This window comes from Sus scrofa, chromosome 1 (genome assembly GCF_054392235.1).
Source record: "Sus scrofa isolate SSC_HxYL_T2T_F1_AM1 chromosome 1, Sscrofa_HxYL_maternal_Yorkshire_Landrace_v2.0, whole genome shotgun sequence".
Taxonomy (NCBI): Eukaryota; Metazoa; Chordata; class Mammalia; order Artiodactyla; family Suidae; genus Sus; species Sus scrofa.
Window position 1 is genome coordinate 123,689,171 of NC_139383.1, and position 23,544 is coordinate 123,712,714.

The following is a 23,544-nucleotide window of genomic DNA, read 5'->3' on the forward strand; positions in this document are numbered from 1 at the left end:
GTTAAGTAACAGACAGTAAATTTCACATCCCCCTTTTTTGTTTTAAAAGTGTGTGAGTATTGGAGTTCCCATCGTGGTGCAGCAGAAACGAATCCGACTAGGAACCATGAGGTTGCAGGTTCGATCCCTGGCCTCGCTCAGTGGGTTAAGGATCTAGCACTGCCATGAGCTGTGGTGTAAGTTGCAGACACGGCTCAGATCCTGAGTTGCTGTGGCTGTGGCATAGACCAGCGGCTACAGCTCCAATTGGAACCCTAGCCTGGGAACCTCCATATGCCATGGGTGCAGCCCTAAAAAAAAGGACAAAAAGACAAACAAAAAGTGTGAGTATGAAACATCTAGAAGACGGACTCCACAGCTTTAATGATAGTTTCCTCAGTGAAATGGGATTTTGCTCTTCCTTTTATGCTCTTTTGTAATCTTATTTTTAAAATTAACTTCAAATAACAGGCACTATTTTTGAGTCAACCATTTCTACTTCAATTTTCAAAAAATTAAAACTGAAAAATTAATACCAAGTCAGGGTCTAAAGGAAAGACACCCGCCCACCCCACCACACGCTCAGCACAGGACTCTGCTCACGAGCAGGCTGCCACCACAGCTGCCCCATGAAGAGAGGTTCCTCGGCAGCATGAGGAGATGCTGGGCTTTGACAGGGAAAGGCCGGGGATGCTTATCGAGAGAGAAGGGGAGATATTGTTGCCTGGCCATTTATTATACACTATTTTCTGTAATCCTCACTCTAACCCTACTGTATAAATACTACTATTTCTTCCAAGGTAGCAGTATTCAAGTGTCTGTGTCTTTCCAAATCTAAGCTTTTGCCTTAACCACAAAGCTTTCAAGAAAGCTAAGAGAAGAGGAGTTGGAAGCACAACTCCCTGGGGCCCCCAGACCTCTGGTTTATGGAAGCCAAGAGCCTGGCTCTCAGGTCTGGGGTCACTGGGAAGAGGTGGGCCCAGGAGAGGAGACTCTTCTCCAGCCTCCTGGGACCCATCTCCCTGCTGTCTCCACCCTATTCCAGCCTCACCGTCTGCTTTTGGTTCTTTATCAGCCACCTCCTTATTGCTCCAGGCGCTTACCCAGGTTACTTCCTCTGCCTCCAGAACCCACAGCTGCACTGCAATATCCTCCCCTCAAGGTCACCTTCACTGACCCTTCAGGCAGTCAGGTCTCCTCCACAAGACCTACCACAACCACCATGGGGTAACTGTTAGCATCATTACATATGTAAGGCCGGTTCCCCTATCAACTGAAAGTTCCAAGAAGTCTAGGGTCTGGTTTGTCTCCTTTTCCACCATAATCCCCAGCATCTAACAGTGACTGACACTTAATGAGTTTCTCAATAAATATTTGCTGAATGAATTGGGAGTTTGAGAAGCTGAAGAGGTTCTGGGGAATTATCCAGAATATGTAAACAAGGTCTCCTGAAGAGAACTTCCTTTGTTCCTCTTAGAGGGATGGGGAGATGATATTCACCCCCAATCATAAAATCTATATCCAGAAAAGTTGCAAAGGAGTTAAGACTGCTATCATTTTTATGAAACGTCAGTATGCTCTTGGCCAAAAACTGGAAACCCAGAAAAAGTGAGAAGAGCTGACATATTTGGCACCATGTTTATAGCTGAATTTTTCTCCTCTCGTATCCTTTAACATAATCTTCCCATAAGATAAACATTAATGTTTAGGCATGATAATAGCATTATGATTATATTAAGAGGGAAGCTTTAGCTTTTAGAGAAACACACTAAAACTATGACATCTGGGGTACAGGGTGGAGGAATGGGTTGGGTGTAGACGGGGCAGGACTGATTGTGGGTTCAGGGTGGTCATCTGGATGAAGGGTCCAGTATTCCTTCCACGATTCAGTCTCCTTTTGTTTATGTTTGAAATTCTCCCTCATTAAAAGTTTTTTTAAAAAACTTCTTTATAATACTGCTTGGTATTTTAAAAAACATGCAAGGCCTATGAAAAGCAGGAAACAAGACTAGGTAAAATCATCTTCAAAACAAAAGCCCTAATAAATGCACAGAATGAAAAAGTTATTGCCAAAGGAGGGAAGAGGAAACCACAACTGAAAAGGCATCCCAAATCCTCTGTGCAAAGAAGCAGAATGGACACCAGGCATCACTGGTGAACTATATGGAGAATCTCTCAATGAAACTGTCCGGGGGATGTACTCCTGGCTTAGAATTTAGCTGCAGGCTCATGCTATGGCTGTTTTCCCTAAAGATATACTTACAGCAAGTGCCTTAGAAAAGAAAACTTATAGAAAATAAGGCAGCCTACATGCCTGCTGTCAGGGATTTACTGCTCTTGGAGAGCTGGGGTATGAATCCAGTGGTAGAGGACCAAATTTTCTAAACCCTAAATCATAATATAGGATCTTTTTTTTTTTGGTCTGTTGTCTTTTCGAGGCTGCGCCCGACGCACATGGTGGTTCCCAGGCTAGGGGTCGGATCAGAGCTGTAGCTGCCGACCTACACCACAGCCACAGCAACGCCAGATCCAAGCCCTGTCTGCAACCTACACCACAGCTCATGGCAATGCCGGATCCTTAACCCACTGAGTGAGGCCAGGGATTGAACCCGCATCCTCATGGATACTAGTTGGGTTCGTTAACCACTGAGCCATGACAGGAACTCCCAGCATATAGGATCTTACAAGGAGAAGCTCCACAGGGGCAGTGACTGCTACAGCCCCCATACTCCACATCAATAGATGCATAACTAGATGTTCAGTGAGAACTTTTTGAAGGGGAGAAGAAAGAGGGGTTATTTGGGATTGTGTTTGTGCCAGAATATTTTAATTATGTGGTTATTCATCCTAGACATTGACCTGTAAAGGAAAAAAAAATCCTGTGGTTAAAGACGGGCTCTCAGAGAATAAATAATACCAGAAACACAGTTTAACATAAATCCAAGCTGACGCTGGTTGACCGCCACAGCCAGCCCCTGACCCCAGAGGCCAGGACAGGCAGCGGGACATGTGACATAGACGGACTGTGACATAGACAGACTGTAACATGACCTGAGTCACTTGAAAACTAGAAGCCAAATTATTTCCAAAACTTGGTGCATTGAGCCTCTTCATCCAGCCAGAGGGCAGCAGCTGACCTGGGAACTCTGAGTACTGAGCCTCTGGGCATCCTGTTGTCTTGAAGGCGGAAGAGGTCACTCTGAGGAATGTGCTCTGACCTGTCTGACCTGTGTATCCATCTCAGCAAATTATGGTTCCTGGTCATTACTCACGCTTGACATTGGTTTGCCCGAATGCGACGAAAATGAACACCATGGCCTGAGCGACAACTAGGGAGGGGGTGGACAGCCTGCTCCTCAGAGAAAGGGGGACCTTTAGCTTATTACGATATTTATTATTTCTGTCTCCCAGAGTGCATAGAGACCACTTCCTAAATAAACTCATGCTTGGACAAAGACAGATCACTTTGAACGCTTAAAGATGAGAAGGGAAAGAAAATCTCTAGCTAAGTAGAAATCCCAAAGAGAATGTATTTCGAATGATAGGATCCTGATAATAGTAACTTCTCAAAGATATTACTCTATACTCCTAAGCAGACAGCAGCTGCTTGGGCCTAAAAACCCCAGCAACAAAGAGAAGGGTATCTTGGAGGCTGGGGGCAGGGGGTTGCATCAGGATTTTCTTTTCTAGAACCCAGTGGTAATAGAACACATCTTAAGTAAGTGACCTTGCCTGATACTGCGGGCTTTTTTTTTTTTTTTTTTTTTTTGGTCTTTTTAGGACTGTACCCAGGCATGTGGAGGCTCCCAGACTAGGGGTCTAATGAGAGCTATAGCTGCCGGCCTACGCCAGAGCCACAGCAATGCGGGATCCGAGAGCATCTGCGACCTACACCACAGCTCACGGCAACACCAGAGCCTTAACCCACTGAGAGAGGCCAGGGATCGAACCCACATCCTCGTGGTTCCTAGTCGGATTCGTATCCAGCAGACTTTTCTGATAGGAGAAAGCAGGCAAGTTGACACGACCGTGACAACAGCCGAGGCACAGACCCGAGCTAGAACGGCAAACCTGCCACCAGCTGTGTGGCCTGTGCAAGTGACTTACTTCGCTGTATTTCAGAGTCCTGAATGGTCAAATTGGAATAATTTCATCCACCGCAGAAGCTTGTGCTAAGAAATACACAGAACAATGTACATAAATCACCTAGTGCCCTGCTGGACTCACTTGCAGATACTAATAGATTCTGTTCTTTGTTGTGGTGTCTGTATTTCTGAGTATCTCATTTCATAGTAAATTTTCCACTCCTGTCTGCATGCTTCTGCCTGTCTGTCCATCTCTCTCCTCTTGGGTCTTCTTGCTGGTCTCATCACAGTCATCAGATTGACTGTGGCAGGGAATTGCTCACCCCCAAAGTAGCCTTGGTTTCTTTTCATGAGGAAGCGATCACAAAGGCTCAGGAGGTTAGAAAAATGGAAGAGTTGTGTTGTCAGCCGTTTTGTAAACAATCTCCCAGCCCCTCCTCAGTGTCTGACGAAGCTGGGGTTGGGGAGACACGGCTGGGCAGCCAACATGGCACAGACCTTATTTTAAACCACAACCACGGCACTTTCACTGTTCTGCAAAAGACACCATTACATATATTTGCTTAAATAAAGAGCTCCACAGCTAAAGAAATTTTGAAACCTTCTGGATCCAGGCTAACACTTCCATTTGCTAGAAGAGGAACCTGAGGTCCCTGGAGATGCTAGGAGTGACCTGACACTACGGCAGGTGGTCAGGCAGTCAGGAGGAGAACCCAGACCTCTTCAGTCCTCTGGGGGCTGCCATCTCTGAGAGGCAGAGTCCTGCAGGCTATGGCCAGGGTGGCCCCAGCCCCATGTGAATCATGGCAACACACTCCCTCACCTGGCAACAGCCCATGATGTTGTATAAACAGTCACACCAAGGAGGAGAACTTAGCAGGCTTATTCATCTGGGACTTTTAAGGGAAAGAGGACTATAAAACTGAAGGGCAAGGGCTTCCTCCTTTTAACCATTTCACTGGGCTAGGAAAGCTCTTGACTTTTCCTATATATGCACACTCTCCTTCACTCAGGTTTCTCCCAGGTCTAGAGAGAAACAACTTCTTCAAAAACACGAGTCACTAAAGGGCCTCTATGACGGTGAGATATTAATAGCTATTTAAAATATTACTGACTCCAAACTGCTTCGTCAGTTTGGGAAAACTTCCCCATCACACAGACCCACAATCAGCAGAGCCCAGATCATAGTCTCTAAAATTCAGCTATATAGTGAGACCCTGATCCCCCACGATAAAAGTGTAAATGGACAGGAATATGAAGACAGAAATTCAAAAAGCCCTTTGAAAATGAGAGGGGTTTAATTTTAACATTATCTGCCACCAATTTTAAAGTTCAACAATTAAATAAACATATCATCAATTCCGCAACATGAAATTTGTGTCCACAAACCAAACAGCATTTTCTCTCCCATATAATTAATGATTTTTAAGCGCCCAAAGAAAAGTCCATAACTAACTCATCTGAGTTATTAGTACAATTTAAGGTGATACTATTCCCCAAAGAAAGATATCATGGGTTGAATGTGTCCAGCAAATCGACAGTATGTTGGCGTCCTAATTAAAAATATCTCAGAATTTGGCCTTATTTGGAGACAGGGTCAAGTTAAGAGGTCATGAGTGCAAGACCAAATCTGATATGACTAGTGTCCTTATAAAAAGAGGGAAATTTGAATCCGCACACACACACACAGGGCGAACACCATATGAAGGCAGAGTGATGCAGCTACAGCCAAGGATGGCAGAGCTGCCGGAAGCCCACAGAGGCCAAGAAGGAGTCCCGCCTGGAGAGAGTTGAGCCCTGCTGATACCTGGACCCCAGATCTCCAGCCTCCAAAACTGTGACACAATCAACTTCTGTTGCCCAGCCAGCTGGTGGTGCATTTTTATGGCAGCCCAAGGAAATGAAAACAAACCTGCAGCATCATAATCCACGGACACTCACCAAGTGCTGTGTGCAAGGCAGAGAGTGAGGCTCTGCAAGACACCAGACCCCTTCTTCTCAGGTGTGTGTATATAGGTACAGGCTGTACACAGATTTTGCAGGAATGCGTATGCAGTCACAAGTGGAGTTCTTCGCAGAGATGGCTAGGGGCCAAGGGAGAGGAGGCCTGGGTATCCTATGGTTCAAGAGGGGATGATCTACTGCCCTGTCTAGGAAGGTCTCGGGGACGTGGGCCTTTAGTAGAGCCATAAAGGACAGAAGACGTGGATAAACTGCAAAGTGGCCAGGGAGAGACTCTAGCACAGGCTAGAGACTGAGCAAAGCTTTGGAGGAGGAAGTTGATGTCAGGGGGTTGGAAGATAATAAGTAAACCTGTCTGGTGAGGGCAGACCAACCAGAAACAAAAAGGAGGTATTACTGAGTTGGCTTTAGATGGGCTGAGGGGTCAGATCACCCAAGAGGAACTAGCCGACAGGGTCTGTGTCCTGCAGCCCAGCCAGTGGTGCCACAGTGGAACCAATTCAAACTACCAATATGTTGGTGTTTATTTTCTTATAACCCGATACAGCTATTTTCTTTGAAAGGAGAGAAATCATCTCATCATCTACCCTTTGCTGTCGTTCACTATCTCACCTCAGAGGGCCAAGGCCCAGGACTGAATGTCTCAAGTAGGTTGTTCAAGGAAGAGGGTTCAGTAGAAACGGATCATCCTAGACAGGGCAGAGCTGGGCTCTAAGAGGGAAGGAGGAAAGGGCCCTGCCTCCCGACTCCTGCCCCTCAAATCCTCGCAGGCCCTGCTCACATTCCCCTTCACACCCCTGCCTCATTTCCAAGATGACCCCAACCAGGGTTCCCGGAAGCACATGGCTCTGGGGGAAAAACACATGAGGAGCAAACATCGGAAAAGATAGTCGTTCTCACTGGTTATCAGCAAAAGGGCGTGTGAGCTGTGTGTGATGCTTTGCTCCGATAGGGTCAGAACATTTTCTAAATGAGTGTGCTTGTGTTCCCCTCAAGCCTAGAACTTTCTGGTTATATCTGTGCACATAAATGATCCAGATTTCAAACTCATAAATACTAAAATAATGGCACTACAGCAATGAAAGATCTGTATTCCGTACATAAAAGTAACACCAGGGGAGTTCCCGATGTGGCTCAGTGGAAACAAATCTGACTAGGATCCATGAGGATGCAGGTTCGATCCCTGGCCTCACTCAGTGGGTGAAGGATCCAGCGTTGCTGTGAGCTGTGGTGTAGATTGCAGACACAGCTCAGATCTGGCATTGCTGTGGCTGTGGCGTAGGCCGATGGCTAAAACTCTGATTAGACCCCTAGCCTGGGAACCTCCATATGCCAAGGGTGCGGCCCTAAAAAGACAAAAAAAAAAAAAAAAAAAATGTAATACCAGGTTGAGAACACCCAACAACACCAGCACAGCCACCAGCATGGCCAGGGCTCAGGAGAGCACAGCTGATGTGTGGGGTGAGCATCCTGCCCAGACAGGCCAAGCTGTGCACGGAGGAGTTCTCTAAGGTGAGGCCTGCTCAGAGAGAGGAGGCAACGCCTGGGTGCACTGGCAGAGGGTTACTCAGAGGAGGACATGGTGACACCAGAAAAGACACGGCAGGAACAACCTGAGAGGGAGGAAGAGATGCGGGATGAGCAGTTTCAGGAATGAGAGTGACTCCAGGAGAGACAAGGGGAGAAAAGCAAAGAAGCAGGACCACTGCATTTGACAGTCAGGGGGAAGTGATGTGGCCTTTAGTCACTTTAGTCATCGCCTCTCTAATCCATATTACAGGCCAGATGCTGTGGTGGGGCCCTGGCATTTATTAGCTCATTTACTCTTTGCAACCAGGCTTTCATGGGCCCCTTGAAAAAAGAAGAAAGGAGTAGCAGAGAAACAAAATGTCCAGGAGTCATCCTCGGCCTGCAGAAAGCAATCTCGGGCAGAAGGGATCTTCCGTAAGAGAAAGACTATGAGGAGCAGGCACCAGAGCATCAGCTGAGGGGCCAGAAGCCTCCCACATCCACCCCCAGGTTCCGCAACTCCAGAGAAAGACACTGCCCCTGTTGTAAATGTCCCCCAAACACACTGTCACGAAGCTGGCAACCCAGACCACCCGCTGTACCCTTCCATCCCTCCCCTGTGAGTAATTCCTCTTTCTGATGATCTGGGGCCAGCAGACAGAACAAGGGCTGAGCTGGCAGTGGTGTCTATGGATGGCCAGCTGCCCCATGGCATCCTCAGGTCCTTGAAAGACACTAAGCATCTTCCACGACTGTGAAAAAGAATAAGGCCAGCCCTTCCCTTGGCCGGCTGCCATTCCAACATGGTCCTGGAAACCCTCTGAGAAGCTTCACTTTATCAGCAGCCCACAGGGCCACTTAAAACTCCTACATCCGAGTGAGCTCTAATCCCCCAACCCTGCACACTGCAGGCCCTCTGAAGGAACCAAAGGCACCTCACTGGTGTTCTTGGCATCTGGCAGTTTCTTGGGTTGTGTGGGATATCACAGGGAGGGGCAGCCACACTGAAAGCACATCAGGGGAGCTGGCAATCCCCAGGGCTTCCTCGCTGGTGCCTGCCTCTGGCTCCCAGTGACCTAAGATCAGGCACGCGGCCAGGACTTGGTGACGGAATCACCCAGAACAGCCTCATAGTTACAACCAGGACCTTCAAGGGCTGCCACCACCCAAAGGACTTCAGTTCAAGGACTTTGGTTCCGGGGAAACAGCCAGCCCTGCCCTCCTCCTCTCTACCCTAGTTCTTCTGCAGTGAGTCACTGATGCATCAGAGTCGGGCACTCAGGCCACACATCTGGTCCGCCCTGGGTTTCTGCGCCGAGCTCCTGGAGTTCTCAGGCAGGAGGGTGCAGAGAGGCAGAGATGCAGAGAGGGCTTTGGTCCCCACCAGCACCACTTTCACCTGCATTACAGGTGAGGGCTCAGGATGACATTTTGAACTACAAGAACAAGGGTCTAATTGCTTTTGAAAGTTTGAAAAGCACTGTTCAAGATCACTAGGCAAATGAGTATGTAACGTGGTTATCAAGACACACTGCCTCTTTCTTCTGGAATGCTTGATTGTTTTTTGTTTTGTTTCGTTTTGTTTTGTTTTTTGGCTGCAGCTATGGCATGCAAAGTTCCCAGGCAGGAACTGAACCCACACCATAGCAGTGACTCGAGTCACAGCAGTGACAACACCAGATCCTTAACCCGCCGTGCCACCAGAATCAACTCCTAGACCTGATTCTTCTTGAGCAGTGACGTGTCCTCTGTGCCTCCCAGCACCCACTGCCCCCAGGTCCGCACCCAGAAACCCCTCACAGACATCTTCCCAGGCGTGCAGTTCTAACTCCAGCAGACCGACGTCCCCCTGCTTCCCCCACATATGGGGCCCTTGCCCTGACACTTGCCCCAGCCTCTGTTCCAAAATGTGCTCCTCTTGATCCCCCATGTACTAAGCTGCCCATGGGCCTCTGGACAGAGCCCAGGCCCACTTCCCTGACCCATCCAACAGTTCTGAAAGGATGGACAGGAAGGGGATCAGTGAGGGCAGAAGCAGATCCCTTCCCCCAGCAACACAGGTCCCACTCAATCCTAGTCATCTGCAGGTGTCCAGAAGCCGAAACTGGACCACCACTCTCACTCTCTTCTTGGTTAGGAGCTTTAACCCTCAAACTTTGTTTTGGAGAATATTCAAGGCTACAGCGAAGCTGAGAGAAGAGTTAAACTACATAACCAATGGTACCATTATCACAACTAAGAAAGTGTCATTATTCAATACTATCTAATATATAGGTTCATAGTCAAAACTATAATTATTCCAATATATCTTTTATAGACATTTTTGGATCCAGGATTTAATCAAGCTTCATTCATTATATTTGACAGCAAATTCCTCTAGTCTCTTATCTCCAACAGATTCTAACTTTTTTAGTCACATTGAATTTACCAAGGGATTCTGGCTAATTTTTGTAGATAGTCCCACCTTTTGGATCTGTTTCTTTATGACTAGATTCAGGTAAACAAGTTTGGCATGAATAGTACAGGTCATACTGTTGACTTTTTAACTCAGATCAAAAGTCACATACTATCAGGCTACCCCACTAGTGATGAATTGGATCACTTGGTAGAACTACCACCTGCCATGTGGTGGCTGTACCTTTAGATTCAGTGGTGATCAGTGAATGAACGCTCTGAGACCACATGAACATACTGGTCCACAGTAATCTTTCACCAACTAGTTTTTGTATTCAGTGTATTTTTTGCACTCCCACAACACAGTGAGGTACCCAGGCCAGAGGCTGAACCCTTATCACAGCAGTGACCATGTCAGGTCCTTAACCCACAGTGCCACCAGGAAACTCTAGTTTTTGCATTTATTGATGAGCTGATCTGGAGGTTACAAAACGGAGTTGTTGTTGTTTTTTCTTTTAGGGCCGCACCTGTGGCATATGGAAGTTCCCAGGCTAGGGGTTGAACTAGAACTGCAGCTGCCAGCCTACATCACAGCCACAGTGACACAGGATCTGAGCCACATCTGCAAACTACAGTGCAGCTCATGGCAACACCAGATCCCTAACCCACAGAGGGATGCTAGGATGAAACCCGCATCCTCAAGGTTACTAGTCGGGCTTGTTACTGCTGAGCTACAATGGTAACTAAACAGAGATTTTTTAAATTGATTAGCTGATGTTATATAAAGAAGAGTTTTCCCTTTTTATAAGCTCTCAGTTTCTCTGATTATTACTATAAACTCATAAGGTTTTTTTTAATTATTCAATGTGTCATAATTCATCCTTGTGATTAATTCTTTATGATGCTGAAACTGTTCCATTTTTACCAGTGAGAGCCCTTCCAAACTGGGTTCTGGGTCCTTTGATAGCGTCTGCTGTCCATGTCCCCAGAGTCCTTCTTACAGTTCTGGATCCTAACATTTGAATGATCACGTCATCTTTGTTTATTTATACATCTGTCGCACCTGAAAACCTGTGAGTACCTCTAAAGCAAGGCCAAGGGCAGACTTATCTGCATGGCCCAGCACATAGCATGCAGCTGGCACAAAAATGCCCTCCTCCGCCCTGCAGCGGGTGCCCCTGACGCGGCTCTTCCTCTCCCAGCAGCCCCTCCACCCCCTGAGCTGGGCCTCACAATGGCCCTTTGACTCAGCTGGATGGTGCTCTTTCAGGAAAAACATGTTCCCTGCCACAGCACCTGTCACTAAAGCCAGCACCCCTACAGCTTCGAGTCAGCACAGAGCCAGTATTCACCACACAGTGGAGCCGGGGCAGGAGGCAGCGGAGCCAGCTGGGCAGAGTGGCCTGACTTCGGGGAAGATGGCAGATGGGGGCCAGGACTGGAGGCCCCTCATCACACAGCTGTTGACCTGCAGGCTCCGAGAACAGCCTGGAGAGAGGACGCCCGAGGAAAGGGTTAAAATAAGAGGACGAAGACGAGGATGGGTCAGGCTTTGCCTCAGAGATGGCTTACTTGCTCTTTTCTTTCCAGCTTCTTTTCACTGGGCTCAGACACCGGACTCTCCGGGGGAACAGTCAACCGCAGTCTGCAGACATTTGCCTGGAAGGGACCAGAGGAGAGGCTGGTTAGGAACCTGTGTTTGGGGCAGGAGGAGCCAGAGCACCTGATGCTTCTCAGAACCACTTCCCCCACTTAGCGGGAATGAGGGTGCCCATCCCACAGGAGACTCTGGGTCAAGACCAGCCTTTGCCTGGCCCATCACAGGCACCCACCACCTCGCTGCTTATGTTTTATGTTCTCCTTGTTTAGGAAACTACTAAACAGTTTCAGAATTCAAACATTTTTTATGAGTTCCACTGGTGGTGCTTCAGTAAGGAACCCTATTAGTATCCATGAGGATGCGGGTTCGATCCCTGGCCTCTCTCAGTGGATTAAGGATCTGGCATTGCCGTGAGCTGAGGTGTAGGTCACAGATGCGGCTAGGATCTGGTGTTGCTATGGTTATGGTGTAGGCTGGAAGCTACAGCTCTGATTCAACCCCTAACCAGGGAACTTCCATATACCGCGGGTATGGCCCTAAAAAGACAAAAAACCTTTTTTAAATGGTTCATGTTCCATTATAGCACTGAATGATCTTATTTCACATTCATAGGCCAAAATACAGTTGAGGGGTAGAGGCCCCATTACGCTCAGTGATTATGAGGTGCAAGCGTGCTTTCTACTTAATTATGTATTGGATTTTCCTATAATAGACATGTATATGTTTAATCACATTTTTTTAAAGTCTATATACCTATATTCACAGTAACATTATTCACAATAGCCAAAAGGTGGACACATCCCAAATGTCCATCAATAGATGAATGGATCAATAAAATGTGGTATACACACAGAAGAGAATATTATACACCTGTAGAAAGGAAGAAAATTCTGACACACTCTGCAACATGGATGACCCTTGAGGACATTATGCTAAGTGAAATAAGGTAGTCACAAAAAGACAAATCCTAAAGGGTTCCACTTTCATGAGGGCCTAGAGCAGTCAGATTCATAGAGAGCAGAATGGTGGTTGCCAGGGACTATTATTCTTTAATGGGTAAAGAGTTTCTGTTTGAAAAGATGAAACAGTTCTGGAGATGGATAGTGGTGGTGGCTGCACAACAATGACGAGGTACTTAATGTCACATGATGTTTATTTCACCCTATTGTCACAGCCTGGTCCTACCATGACATTTTCCAGAGAGAAGTGATCCTGACATTAAAACACAAAACAAAGCCAGAGAGCCAAAGCAGCACACAGCGCACCCAGTCCATAGCCATATGCATGGATGAGAGAGCTGCTTGTCCTTATTACGGGCTAAATTGTGTCCCCCTAAAATTTATATGTTGAAGTCCTAGTATCTCAGAATGTGACTTGATTTGAAAACAGGGTCTTTACAGAGGTTACAGAAGTTAACATGACGTTGTTAGGGAAGGTCCTAATCCAGAAGGACTGGTGAACTTACGTAAAGGGGAAACCGGGAGACAGACTTGCACACCAGGAGAAGACCACCTGAGTATGCCAAGGAGAAGGGCCTGGAGCAGATCCTTTCCACCCAGCCCTCAGAAGGAACCCATCCTGCTGACGCCTTGATTGTGGACTTCCAGCCTCCAGAACTGTGAGGTAATACCTTTCTGTTGTGTAAGCCACCTGTTTGTGGTACTTTTGGACAGCAACCCTAGCCAACTAATACATACCCTCAACCTGGTTTGTAGGGTCACGGATCTGCACCACTCCACAGGGCAGCCCCTGAGCAAAAGTACCCTGCATCCAAGAAGCCCAGGGTTGGATATGATATGATTGTAACAGACCTTTGAGGTGCAACCTGCCAACCCTCACCCAACAATGTACCTGGCAGGTGGATGCCCAGGCTGAGGGTAACACTGTCTATGTCCAGGTGAGAGCCCATTTGGGACACGTGTTAGCTCTTCCCTGCACACCACTGCCTCCCTCTGAGACACCCCATGCTGCTACCTGACACCTCTAATTTCCTGATAATGAACTTAAAAGTTATTCCTCAGAACTCCTACCTAATGGATGCAGGGTACCCTTGGGGACTGCAGCGGAGCTCCCTTTACTCTTAACAGCCTGAACCTCCCCTCCCCTGCACTAAACAACCCCAGCTCTTTCAGACACATGATTTGGTTTCAAGATCCTTCTCCATCCTCATGCTCCTCTGGGCAAGCTCTGACCCCAGGGACCCCAGGGTGAGAGATAGCCTGACCCCCAGGCTATCATTCCCTCTTACGTGGCCAACTTTTCACCAAACCTTCAAAGCTCATGGCCAGTCACGTTGGGAGAAATCAAGCCATTCCAGCAGGTAGCTCTCTTAGCAGACAAGCAACAGCTCTAATGTGAACCCAAATACCTCCAGAAAAAGGGAACCCTTGGAATTCTGGCAACTTGGACTGGTTGAAACCAGCTGACACTGCACAAATACCAAAGCGTAACTCATGCCAGGCAGGTAATCCAAGTCTGTGATACTCAATAATCTTTTCTGATAGGCAGGCTCTGATCCACAGCATAATCTTGCAGAGAAAAGGAAGTGCTTTTCTCCTGCACCACATCCCATCACACACACACCTACACAGGTGCACACATGCACATACACAGGTTCCAACACCTACTAGGCTATGTTGAGTATAAGCAAGCCATTTGATTGCTCTGAATCTCAAGGGTAAAATGCAGGTAAAGGAAGATGCCTGGCATACAGTAAGCTTCTATCAGTGTTAAATATTCTCATTATATCTAGTTATTATCATCATCCTACAAGCTCCAAAATGATATAAGCTTACTTAGCTTCCAGGCTCTGCTTTCTATGATAACAATAATTTGCTCAACAGATCTAGTGGGTATTAGTACTGCAAGCCACAGCTTTTTTAGGCTGACTTCCCTAGAGGGGTAACTCCTATTGGCAATAATTTTCAAAATAAACTAAAAAACTGAAGAAAAGACTAGGCTAGAAGGGACCTCAGGGGCCCAATCACTCAAAAATGAGAAGTCCCCTCCCCCTGACTGAGACATTTCTTTATTTGTCCACTTAGAACCTTGATATTCCTCAACATACTTCCTGCAGGTCTCCCTGAGCCATGTGTACCTATGGCATACAAACCACAGGATAAAGAGGGTGCATTTCTCTAAATTATCACCAATTTTGCCTGGTGATGGATAAAAATGAATTAAAATAAAATGAAGTGTAAAATAAACATCTGACTTCAAAGCTCTCAGGCAGGTGCAGCTCCCAGGCCCTGTGCAGTGTTTACTTTTGTCATTTGAAGTGGGACTTCCCAGTGTGGCTCAGTAGAAAAGAATCTGACTGGTATCTATGAGGACGCATGTTCAATCCCTGGCCTCACTCAGTGGTTTAAGGATCCAGCGTTGCTGTGAGCTGTGGTGTAGGTCGCAGACATAGCTCAGATCCCGCGTTGCTGTGGCACAGGCCAGTGGCTACAGCTCCAATTCAACCCAAGCCTGGGAACCTCCATATGCTGTGGGTGTGGCCCTAAAAACACACACACGCACACACACAAACAAGCAAAAACAAAAAAAATAGAAGTGCTTTTACGGAAACATTAAGGCTTGCACTCTGTAATCAGTGCTGGCCCACTGAGGGATCGACTGTACAGGTGCAATTTAAACAGAGCTTGAAACAGGAAGAGACACTTCCTAATAAGATGGCCAAACGTCCTGTCACATGGGGAAAAAAAAAAAAAAAGGTGCTGGGGGAAAAAATAATCCCATTTCTGTTTTTTAAATGCATTATCATTTGTATAGATTTGTGGGGGGGAAAATGTCTTTATGGAAACACAACCAGCTGCTGGTGGTCACAGTAGTGGCGGTGACCTCTGGAAAGCGGGATTTCTGCCATGTTTGCACCTGTTCTAAGTATGCGTATACTTTTTAATGAAAAATCATAGTAATAATAAAGATTGAGAGAGGCAGTATCAGAAAGAGAAAGAGAAAGAGAGATAAGCCCTTCCTAGACCTATACAACAGCTTCAGGAACAGCAAAGAAAATATCCCAAAGGTCTAAAAGCACTCTGAATTTCTTAGCAGAAGCACTAAATAACCCCTGAATGCACCAACTAGGTTGTTCTAGTAAAGTGTACCTCCCTTTAGTCATTCCCTTTCAAGATTTTTCCCATGGGAAAACCTCCCACTGAATAAGATGAAGACAGTGTCACTTTATCTCTCGGAACATTGTATGATGTTGACCTTCATCATGGTTTCCTGATAGTCAGATACACAATACCCAGAGCAGCCTGGGCTGCACAGGACCTGAGAGGCAGGTAAAGTACTTTATTCCCAAGGGTTCCATCAGCAGCTGGCTCAGCCTCGTGTTCTGAGAGTTAAGAAGAGCTGAATCTCACCCTGAACATTAGTGCTCAACCAGCTGCCCTACCCATACAAGTGAGGGTCCCTCCCAGTGGATCAAATGCAGCAAGATGGACTTAAACTATTTCATCACTCAGTTACCAAGCACCCACTACTTATAAAATACTTTTAAGGGCTATGAGGGTACCAATAAGGAAAAGAAACAGCCCATACCCCCAAGGGCTCATAAGGCAGAAACATATCCACATAAGGTAATCAAGAGCACTTGCTGGAACCAAAACAATACCTGGAGGCAGGGTAGCCTGTGGTTAAGGCATAATGGAACTGTACTTCCTGGGTTCCAACTTTGGTTCTGACACCAACTAGCGATGAAACCTCTGGAAAGCTACTTCATCTTTTTTGTTTCCATCAACTTAGTTGTAAAATAGAGCTAATAATACTGCAGAATCATTCTCTTGGGCTTGTGGCAAGGATTAAATACACTCATATGTATAAAGTGCTTGGAACAATTTCTGGCACATGTTAGGCATTCTGTAAGCTGTCTTTTTTACCCTTGGAATATAGGAAAGGAGAACAATCATCGTAACTCGAGGTGGGTGTACATGGGAAGGTGCCAAGAGATGCTATTTGAGCTGGGTATAGAAGGACAGAGGACTCTCTTGGGTCAGTGAGCTGGGAGAATCCACCCTCAAAATAACAAAAGACAATTACCAGGCAAGGCATTCGTCCCAGGCTGGCCAGAGATATAGATATTGGCATGTTCTGAAAATGATAAATGGGCCTGCAGTCTGAGTAACCCCTGGGAGAGGAAATGGACAAAGAGGCAAAGGCCAAACTCTAACAGTCTACAAGTGCCTGATGAAGAAGCAAGGTCTCTAACAGAAGAAGATGGAGAGCCACTTACATTTCTGAAGGAGGAGTTCCCGTCACCCAACTAGTATCCACGAGGATAAGGGTTCCATCCCTGGCCTTGCTCAGTGGGTCAGGGATCCAGCATTGCCATGAGCTGTGGTGTAGGTCACAGGCTCAGCTCTCTCTGATCTGCATTGCTGTGGCTCTGGCTGCTGCTGTGGCGTAAGCCAGCAGCTGCAGCTCCAATTCACATCCTAGCCTGGGAATGTTCATATGCTGCAGATGCAGCCCTAAAAAGACATATATACATACAAACATAAATTTCTGGAGGAAGGGACTAACACTCAAATCTGAGTTCAGTGATTCAACAGCAATTAGTGAGTACCTCCTATTATGTTCCACACACTACCTCATGGACTCAATGGAGAAAGCAAGCTTCGCACCTTAATTGCTTATGTAGCCCTTACAGAGCTCAGCATAGCAAGAACACACAATAGGCCCTTGCTCGGTTTCTTTTTAGGCTGAACTAAAACACAGTAAGGAGAATGCACCTCAAACTCCCCAGGGAGCCTTCTGCTTTCTTCAAACCAAGCCCTGCATGGGGGACAGCAAGGGAGGGGCAGCTAGCATTTAAGCCTCCTCCACAAGATAAACCACCAAGCCTTGTCTGCAATCGGGGCACCTGGGAGCTAAGCCGGGCCTCTGGGGACTTGCTTCTGACCCCCTTTGTGCTGGCAGAGGGCTGGTCTCCATCTAGGGGGGGACTCTGACATCCATGTCCCATCACGTCCTCAGTTCCGGTACCTGGACTCACCCAAGGGAAAACTGTCCATCTCCAAAAGAAAGGGATGGAGAAGACAACACAGGGAGGTGCCAGGTTTGCTCCTCGGCTTACAAGCATGGATTTCCCTAAGGAAATGAGCCAAGCACATTTACATCTCCCTCAGGCCTGGTCTACTTCGTGACTGTGGGTCCCTGGCAGCTCCACTTAACAACAAAAGGTGTGGCTGCTATGGCTGTGGCTGGGAGGTTGGATACCACGGTCCCTCTGCTCAGCACAAGCATAAAATCTCTGGGGCACACAGGTGGAACAGGGCCTGCCCGTCTGGAGTAGGCCTCTTAGCTCGGCCATGGCCCTGAACATACAGGACTGCTTATCTACATCAGGGTGGGGCAAATGTTTTCTATAAAGGGCCAGACAGTACACACTGAGGTTTTGTGGGCCCTGTAAAAACCATTCTTAGCTCAGAGGGTACAAAGTAGGCCGAAGGCCAGATCTGATCTTAGGGTCTGCAGCTTGCCAACCCCTGATCTACACCCTTGGAGACTTCTTCCAGGTGGTGTCAAGTGTCCTGGAACCCCCTTTGCTGTGTCAGGGCTGACTCCAGATAAAATTCACAAAGAGGAGGATGGCGACTTCTCCTTTCTGCTCTAGCTGGCTCTTCTGGACCAGGCTCACAATGTGCCCTGAATGCCAGGACCCAGAGGGAAAACCCAGGTAATGAATGTACACAAAGACACCAGTGTGGCCTGGCTGTTAGGCCTTCCCCGCCCCACCCCCAGGCTACCGCCCCCCTTCCACAAGGCTAAAGGGACCTTCCAGAATACAGCCCCAGAGCTGTCTACATCTCTAAGAAAGCTGTCTAGGAGAGCAACCCTGGAAAGGGGTAGTTTTGATCCTTGGCCACACATTTAAATCACCCAGGGGGAGCTTCCTAAACAATCATCACGTCAACAGGTTCTCATTTACGTGATCTGGGGTGGGGCCTGGGCGGAGGTATTTTAAGCGTCTTGGTTTTCCTGTGTCATCAGAGTTGAGAACCCCTGACTTCACTGAAGCAGTGACACTCCGACAGTGCAACAGGATGAAGCAACTGGAATACGTGGAAGCCTTCCCAGAGCTGTCAGCCGCCTCACCTGGGCCAGCGCTCCCACCCGCAGGGCACCTGCTTCCTGCCCAGGTGGGCCAGAGGGCATGAGCCGGCTTCAGCCCCAGCTTCTCTTCCTGTTTTCCTGTTTGCCAGCTCAAGTCTACATGTGGCTCCTTTAGGACCCTGGTGACACTCTTCTTTTTAGGCACCTATGACACCAGGCCTGGGGAGGGAGGGTCCCCAAACTCTCGCCTTAGTAGTTAGTTAATCACAAGTACAAGCAGTGATGGGGTGCACAGGCTTCTAGGGGACACATAAAAGGGGGGCTTGGGGCAGGCTCTCTGGGAGGAGCTGACTCATCAGAGGAGAAGCATGAAAAATGGCAGAGGTGAGGAAAGGCATCAAAAGCGTGGAAAACAGCAAATACCCGGGAATACATGGAAAGAGCATGCATGACGAGGGGGACTGGGAGGTCAAGGCCAGATCAGAAGGGCCTGGGTGCTAAACAAAAGGTTTATACTTTTTCTCAGCAGTACTGAAGGGGCCCTTGAAGCAGAGGAGTTGCGTGACTGGATTTGCATTCACTCTGGCCTTAAAGGACAAAAAAGAGTCACCAGTGTGACTGACACTTCCGGAAATGTCACTCATCTAAGGAAGGAAAGAGGTGATTACCTCTGTGTGACTCTTTCGTGTGCTGGGGAATGCGGGACCAACCAGTTTTAGGCTGAGAGATGGCTGTGTGAGAGACAAGTGAAACATTTCACTATGGTCTCTAGCTAGTTGGCCCTGGATCCACAGCTCCCTGCCCTCAATTCTACAATTTTTGAGGCTGACTTGAAAAGGTGTCCTCAGTGAGCAGAAGTTCAGTGGGAATACCAGCCTCCAAGTCTCGGGTTTCCTTTAGGACCCCCAGAACTCAGGTCCCTTCATCCTACCTCCCATACAGAAAGATCACTGAACAGAGAGGTTGGGACATCTTTCCTGAGCCTGCGACTCTCACTTTTTTTTTTTTTTTTTTTTGTAATGGCCAAACCCATGGCATATAAAAGTTTCAGGCCAGGGATTGAATCTGAGCTGAAGCAGCAACTTTAACACCAGAGCTGTGGCAATGCTGGATCCTTTTTTTTTTTTTTTTTTTTTTTTTTTTGGCCACCCCATGGTGTACGGAGTTCCTGGGCCAGGGATCAGTTCTGAGCTGTAGTTGTGACCTAAGCCACAGCTGCGGCAACACGAGATCCTTAACCCACTGTGCTGGGCCGGGGATTGAACCTGCATCCCAGCACTCCCAAGATGTCGCCAATCCTGCTGCGCCACAGCAAAGACTCCAACTCTCACTTTTTATTGGCAAAGGCTTTCTGGCTAAACCCTGGGGACGCCAGGATTCCAAAATCCCTCAAATGGGCCTTTCAGGGGCTGGCTCAGGAGGGCTGGGGGAGGGGGGAGCCAGTCTGTTTTCTGGGTACACTGGGCCCCCTGCCCACCCCCTCTCTGGGGGAAGCTGCAGCCAGCTTCCTTCCACCAGACACAGAGGTCCTACAACGCCCTGTGTCCCTTCCTCAGAGCCCCATAGGGCGACACAGAAGTTACACACACAGATGTTTCTGTGAAAGGAAAGGAAGTGAAGTAAACACCTGTGTGACCCATTCACTAGCCAGCTAAGGAGAATTCTTTATTTAAAGCCAATCAGACAGAAACGGGACCCAGGAGAGTAGAAGTAATGACTGGCAGGCCCATTCCAGTTTTTAACACAGGAAACATTTGCCAAATACAAAGAAATATGGGCAAGAACACTGTGCTAGGGTAAACCCTTGGCAAATTTATCATCTTACACCACCCTCGCTGAACAGCTTAAGAAGAATTATTTGGCTTCGCAAAGCAACAGGTGCCCTCCCCCACCCCAAAGCATACAACCTGGCCATACCACTGACCTTCCATTGCAAAGTCTCATTTGGTGCAATTAATGGCGTTGACGAAATTCCTTTCAAAATCATGAAGCAATGTCAATATTTTTAAAAATGTTTTCTCCCATTCTCCAAGGTCATCAATCTGTCTATGGTTATTCTCCAGCCAATTTATCTTCCTGCTGTTGCCATAGATAAAACTATTTTTAGTGCACAACTGGTTGGAAGGCAGATTTTTTTTTTTAATTTTACAACCCCTGCTGGTTGGCATCCATAAAGGCCTCTCAGAGCTTTGTTTATCAGCTGACAGAAATTACTCTCCCACCTGTTTTTTTTTTTTTTTTCCCTTGAGAGAATTCAGATAAGGAGGAAGTGCAAATTGTAGGTGGCAGCTATTGAACGAATAACTAGTGACAGTCTAGTCTGGACACACCACCCTGGGCAGCTGACTCAGAGAACTCCCTGCTCAGTGTCAGCTGTCACCTCCATTTCTGGTTGGCTTGAATGTCTGGCCCAACACATCCTGGTTCTTCTGCAGTCCCTAATTTGGTAAGCTCTTTGGATGAAACAGAAATGTTATTTTAATGGCTAACGTGTTTTTTTTTTTTCAAGACCATCACTTGTCCAATATCAGAGAAGAAAGACAAAACAATACAGAGTTTATTTAAAAAAAAAAAACTTTTAACTCCAGGAACACTTTTTCACTTTTCACTTGTTTGGCCTTGAAGTCTTACTTTCAAGACATCCTGTTCTTGTTTTTTTAAAAAAATTAAGTGTTCTGCCCTAAAGAGGTCCCATATGCCTTTGTCATACAGTATATGCCATGAGTTCCCTTAGAAGGATGATCTTTCCTTTTTCTCACCATCCCAATGACATCAATTGCCCTACAAATTTCCACTCATCCTGCAAGACTAAACTCAAATGTCTCCTGCAGGGGGAGGTCTTCCTACGATGCTTTGAGAACCTTTCCTTTTAGCTTTCATATAACCTTGTCGACACTCACTGTTACAACCATCACTTTGTATGATAGTAGTCTGTGACATTGTCTGCCCCCACAGGTAGAGTGGACCCCAATACCTAACCCCACATCGCAAAGATCTACAAACGTTTTTTAATGTATCAATCAAAGACCACAGTTCCCCGCTGTGCACACACTTATAAACACAGTACTTGCACCACTTGAAAATCATGAGCAGAGTTGGAAATCATTAAGGGACCCCTGAAACCCTTTCATGTCTTCTTTCCAGAACAAATATCTGTGTGCTCAGAGCAACCCTTCGTAGTCTAACTCAGGGCACTGAGCCCTCCAGTCCAAAGTATTTCAGTTGTCTTATTCAAAAGGCAAAGCCTTCTCAATAGTATGTTTATGGTGCCGGACACCACAGCACGTTCAACCAAAGAAATACCTGAAAGTAAGTATTTGAGGAAAAAAAAAAAAAAACTTCAGAAAGTTTATTTACTATACCCATCACATCTGGATCCACCCATATCACTCCAGCCACTGTACTAGTGCCCTGCTCTGAAGAGGGATCTAGAGAATTTCACGCAGTCTACACAGTCTGGTCCCACACATGACCCTGTCCAGGCTCAGGGGTAGCTTTTGAGTGACTTCATTCTTTCTCAATTGCAATTATGTTCCCACCGAGAAGGATTTCCATAGAACAAAGGCAAATACTCATCTTGATGTAAGGCTGGGACTGCGCTTGGAAACCCACCTGGACCTAATGGCGATATAGCTTTACGAAGCTAATGACTGGACAACCAGACTTCTGTCAAGCCTGAGTGTCTGGGGTACACACGTGCCCACATCTGAACCTATCACTTGGCCCACACCCAAGAGTAACACAGTGTCTTTCTCCTAGAGCTAAAGAAAGACAGCTCTGAAGGTGACTGCTAGTCACCTGGTTAAGATACAAAAAATCAAACAAGCACATCTACAAGACTAGAGAACAGAGAGGAGTACCAAAGGGAGCCATGGCTTGGACTCAACCACCTGTTTAGCTAAACCCCAGGGAACTAGAATTAGAGAAGTTTCAACCCCAGAAAATAGGCACGCAAATGTTAAGTACCAAATATCATAATGAATGGATGAACCAAAAAAAGGGCACGAATCAAGGCCCTGGTGGTGTACTCTGGAGGCATGGATCCTGGAAGAAATATGAAACGGGAAGGATGCAACCTGGATGTAGTTAGCATTTCTTTCACAGAGCATCTGGAGAGGTGAGAAAAGATGCAACAAAGATAGCAAAGAAACAGCTAAAGCACTTCCAAAGGGCAACCTCCTTGGAGATGCGTTCCCCTTGCTTTTTAAACTCTGCCTACGGCTGCAAATACTTAAATCAGAAAGAAGAAAGCTGTTTGCATAAATCCAAGTCCCACATCTGGGCTCCTAGGTGGCCAGCTGCTAATCTCTACTTTGTAAAATGAAGCCTGTCTTGGTTAAGCCCAGTCCATAGCAGTGTTACTCTAACATCAGTGGGGGAAAGTGGCTCTTTTTTTTTTCGTTGTGGGAAGGAGGAAAGTGTTGGTATTAAAGACATTCATTACCTTTGAGTCTCAAGATAGGAACGACGCAGAAATGTTCCCCTTGCTTTTTAAACTGGTGCCACCAATACACTTGACTTGACAGAGGAGACAGGAAGGGAGAGGAAATCTCTGGGAATTCCAGAAAGTCCCCTAAACGTTTCGAACGAGTGGGGCCACTTCAGGCAGAGAAAAGAAGGGGCTCCTCTGGAGTTGGGGCAGGACCTAAAGTTGAGTTGGGTAGGGTATCATGGCCAAGGGCCGGGTTCCCCTGTGTCTTCATCCCCAGACCCCGACAAACTGGAGGCCTGGATGGGGAAGCGGGACAGCGGTGGCTCCCAATCCCAACTACTCACCCTTCTGCTGGGCGCCCCTGGCGTCCTGGAGCCGCTGCCCGAGAACAGAGTGACGGTGGACGTGGAGCGCAGCATCCCGCAGCAGCGCTGGTGGCGGCTTGGTGTGCGCTTCTCCCGGGTGGAATAAACCCGCTGGCCCGCCCAGCTGCAGGAGGGGAGGGTGGGAGCGACGCAGGC

General features: G+C 47.2%; 1 protein-coding gene across 5 annotated transcripts in view; it reads right to left on the reverse strand.

The window, feature by feature from the left end:
* The window catches only part of MYZAP (myocardial zonula adherens protein), a 98,780-nt gene extending 75,288 nt beyond the window's left edge, over positions 1 to 23,492 (reverse strand). For all 5 annotated transcript variants that reach the window (XR_014810662.1, XR_014810658.1, XR_014810663.1 and 2 more), the window contains exons 1-2: positions 23,368 to 23,492; positions 11,502 to 11,588 (exon numbers count right to left, since the gene is read on the reverse strand). Coding sequence is in view for 2 of the 5 variants with exons in the window: in XM_021094625.2 (XP_020950284.1) it covers positions 11,502 to 11,588; positions 23,368 to 23,442 (162 nt within the window). In the remaining 3 variants the exon portion in view is untranslated. The remainder of the gene's footprint in view (positions 1 to 11,501; positions 11,589 to 23,367) is intronic.
* Positions 23,493 to 23,544: the final 52 nt, after the last annotated feature.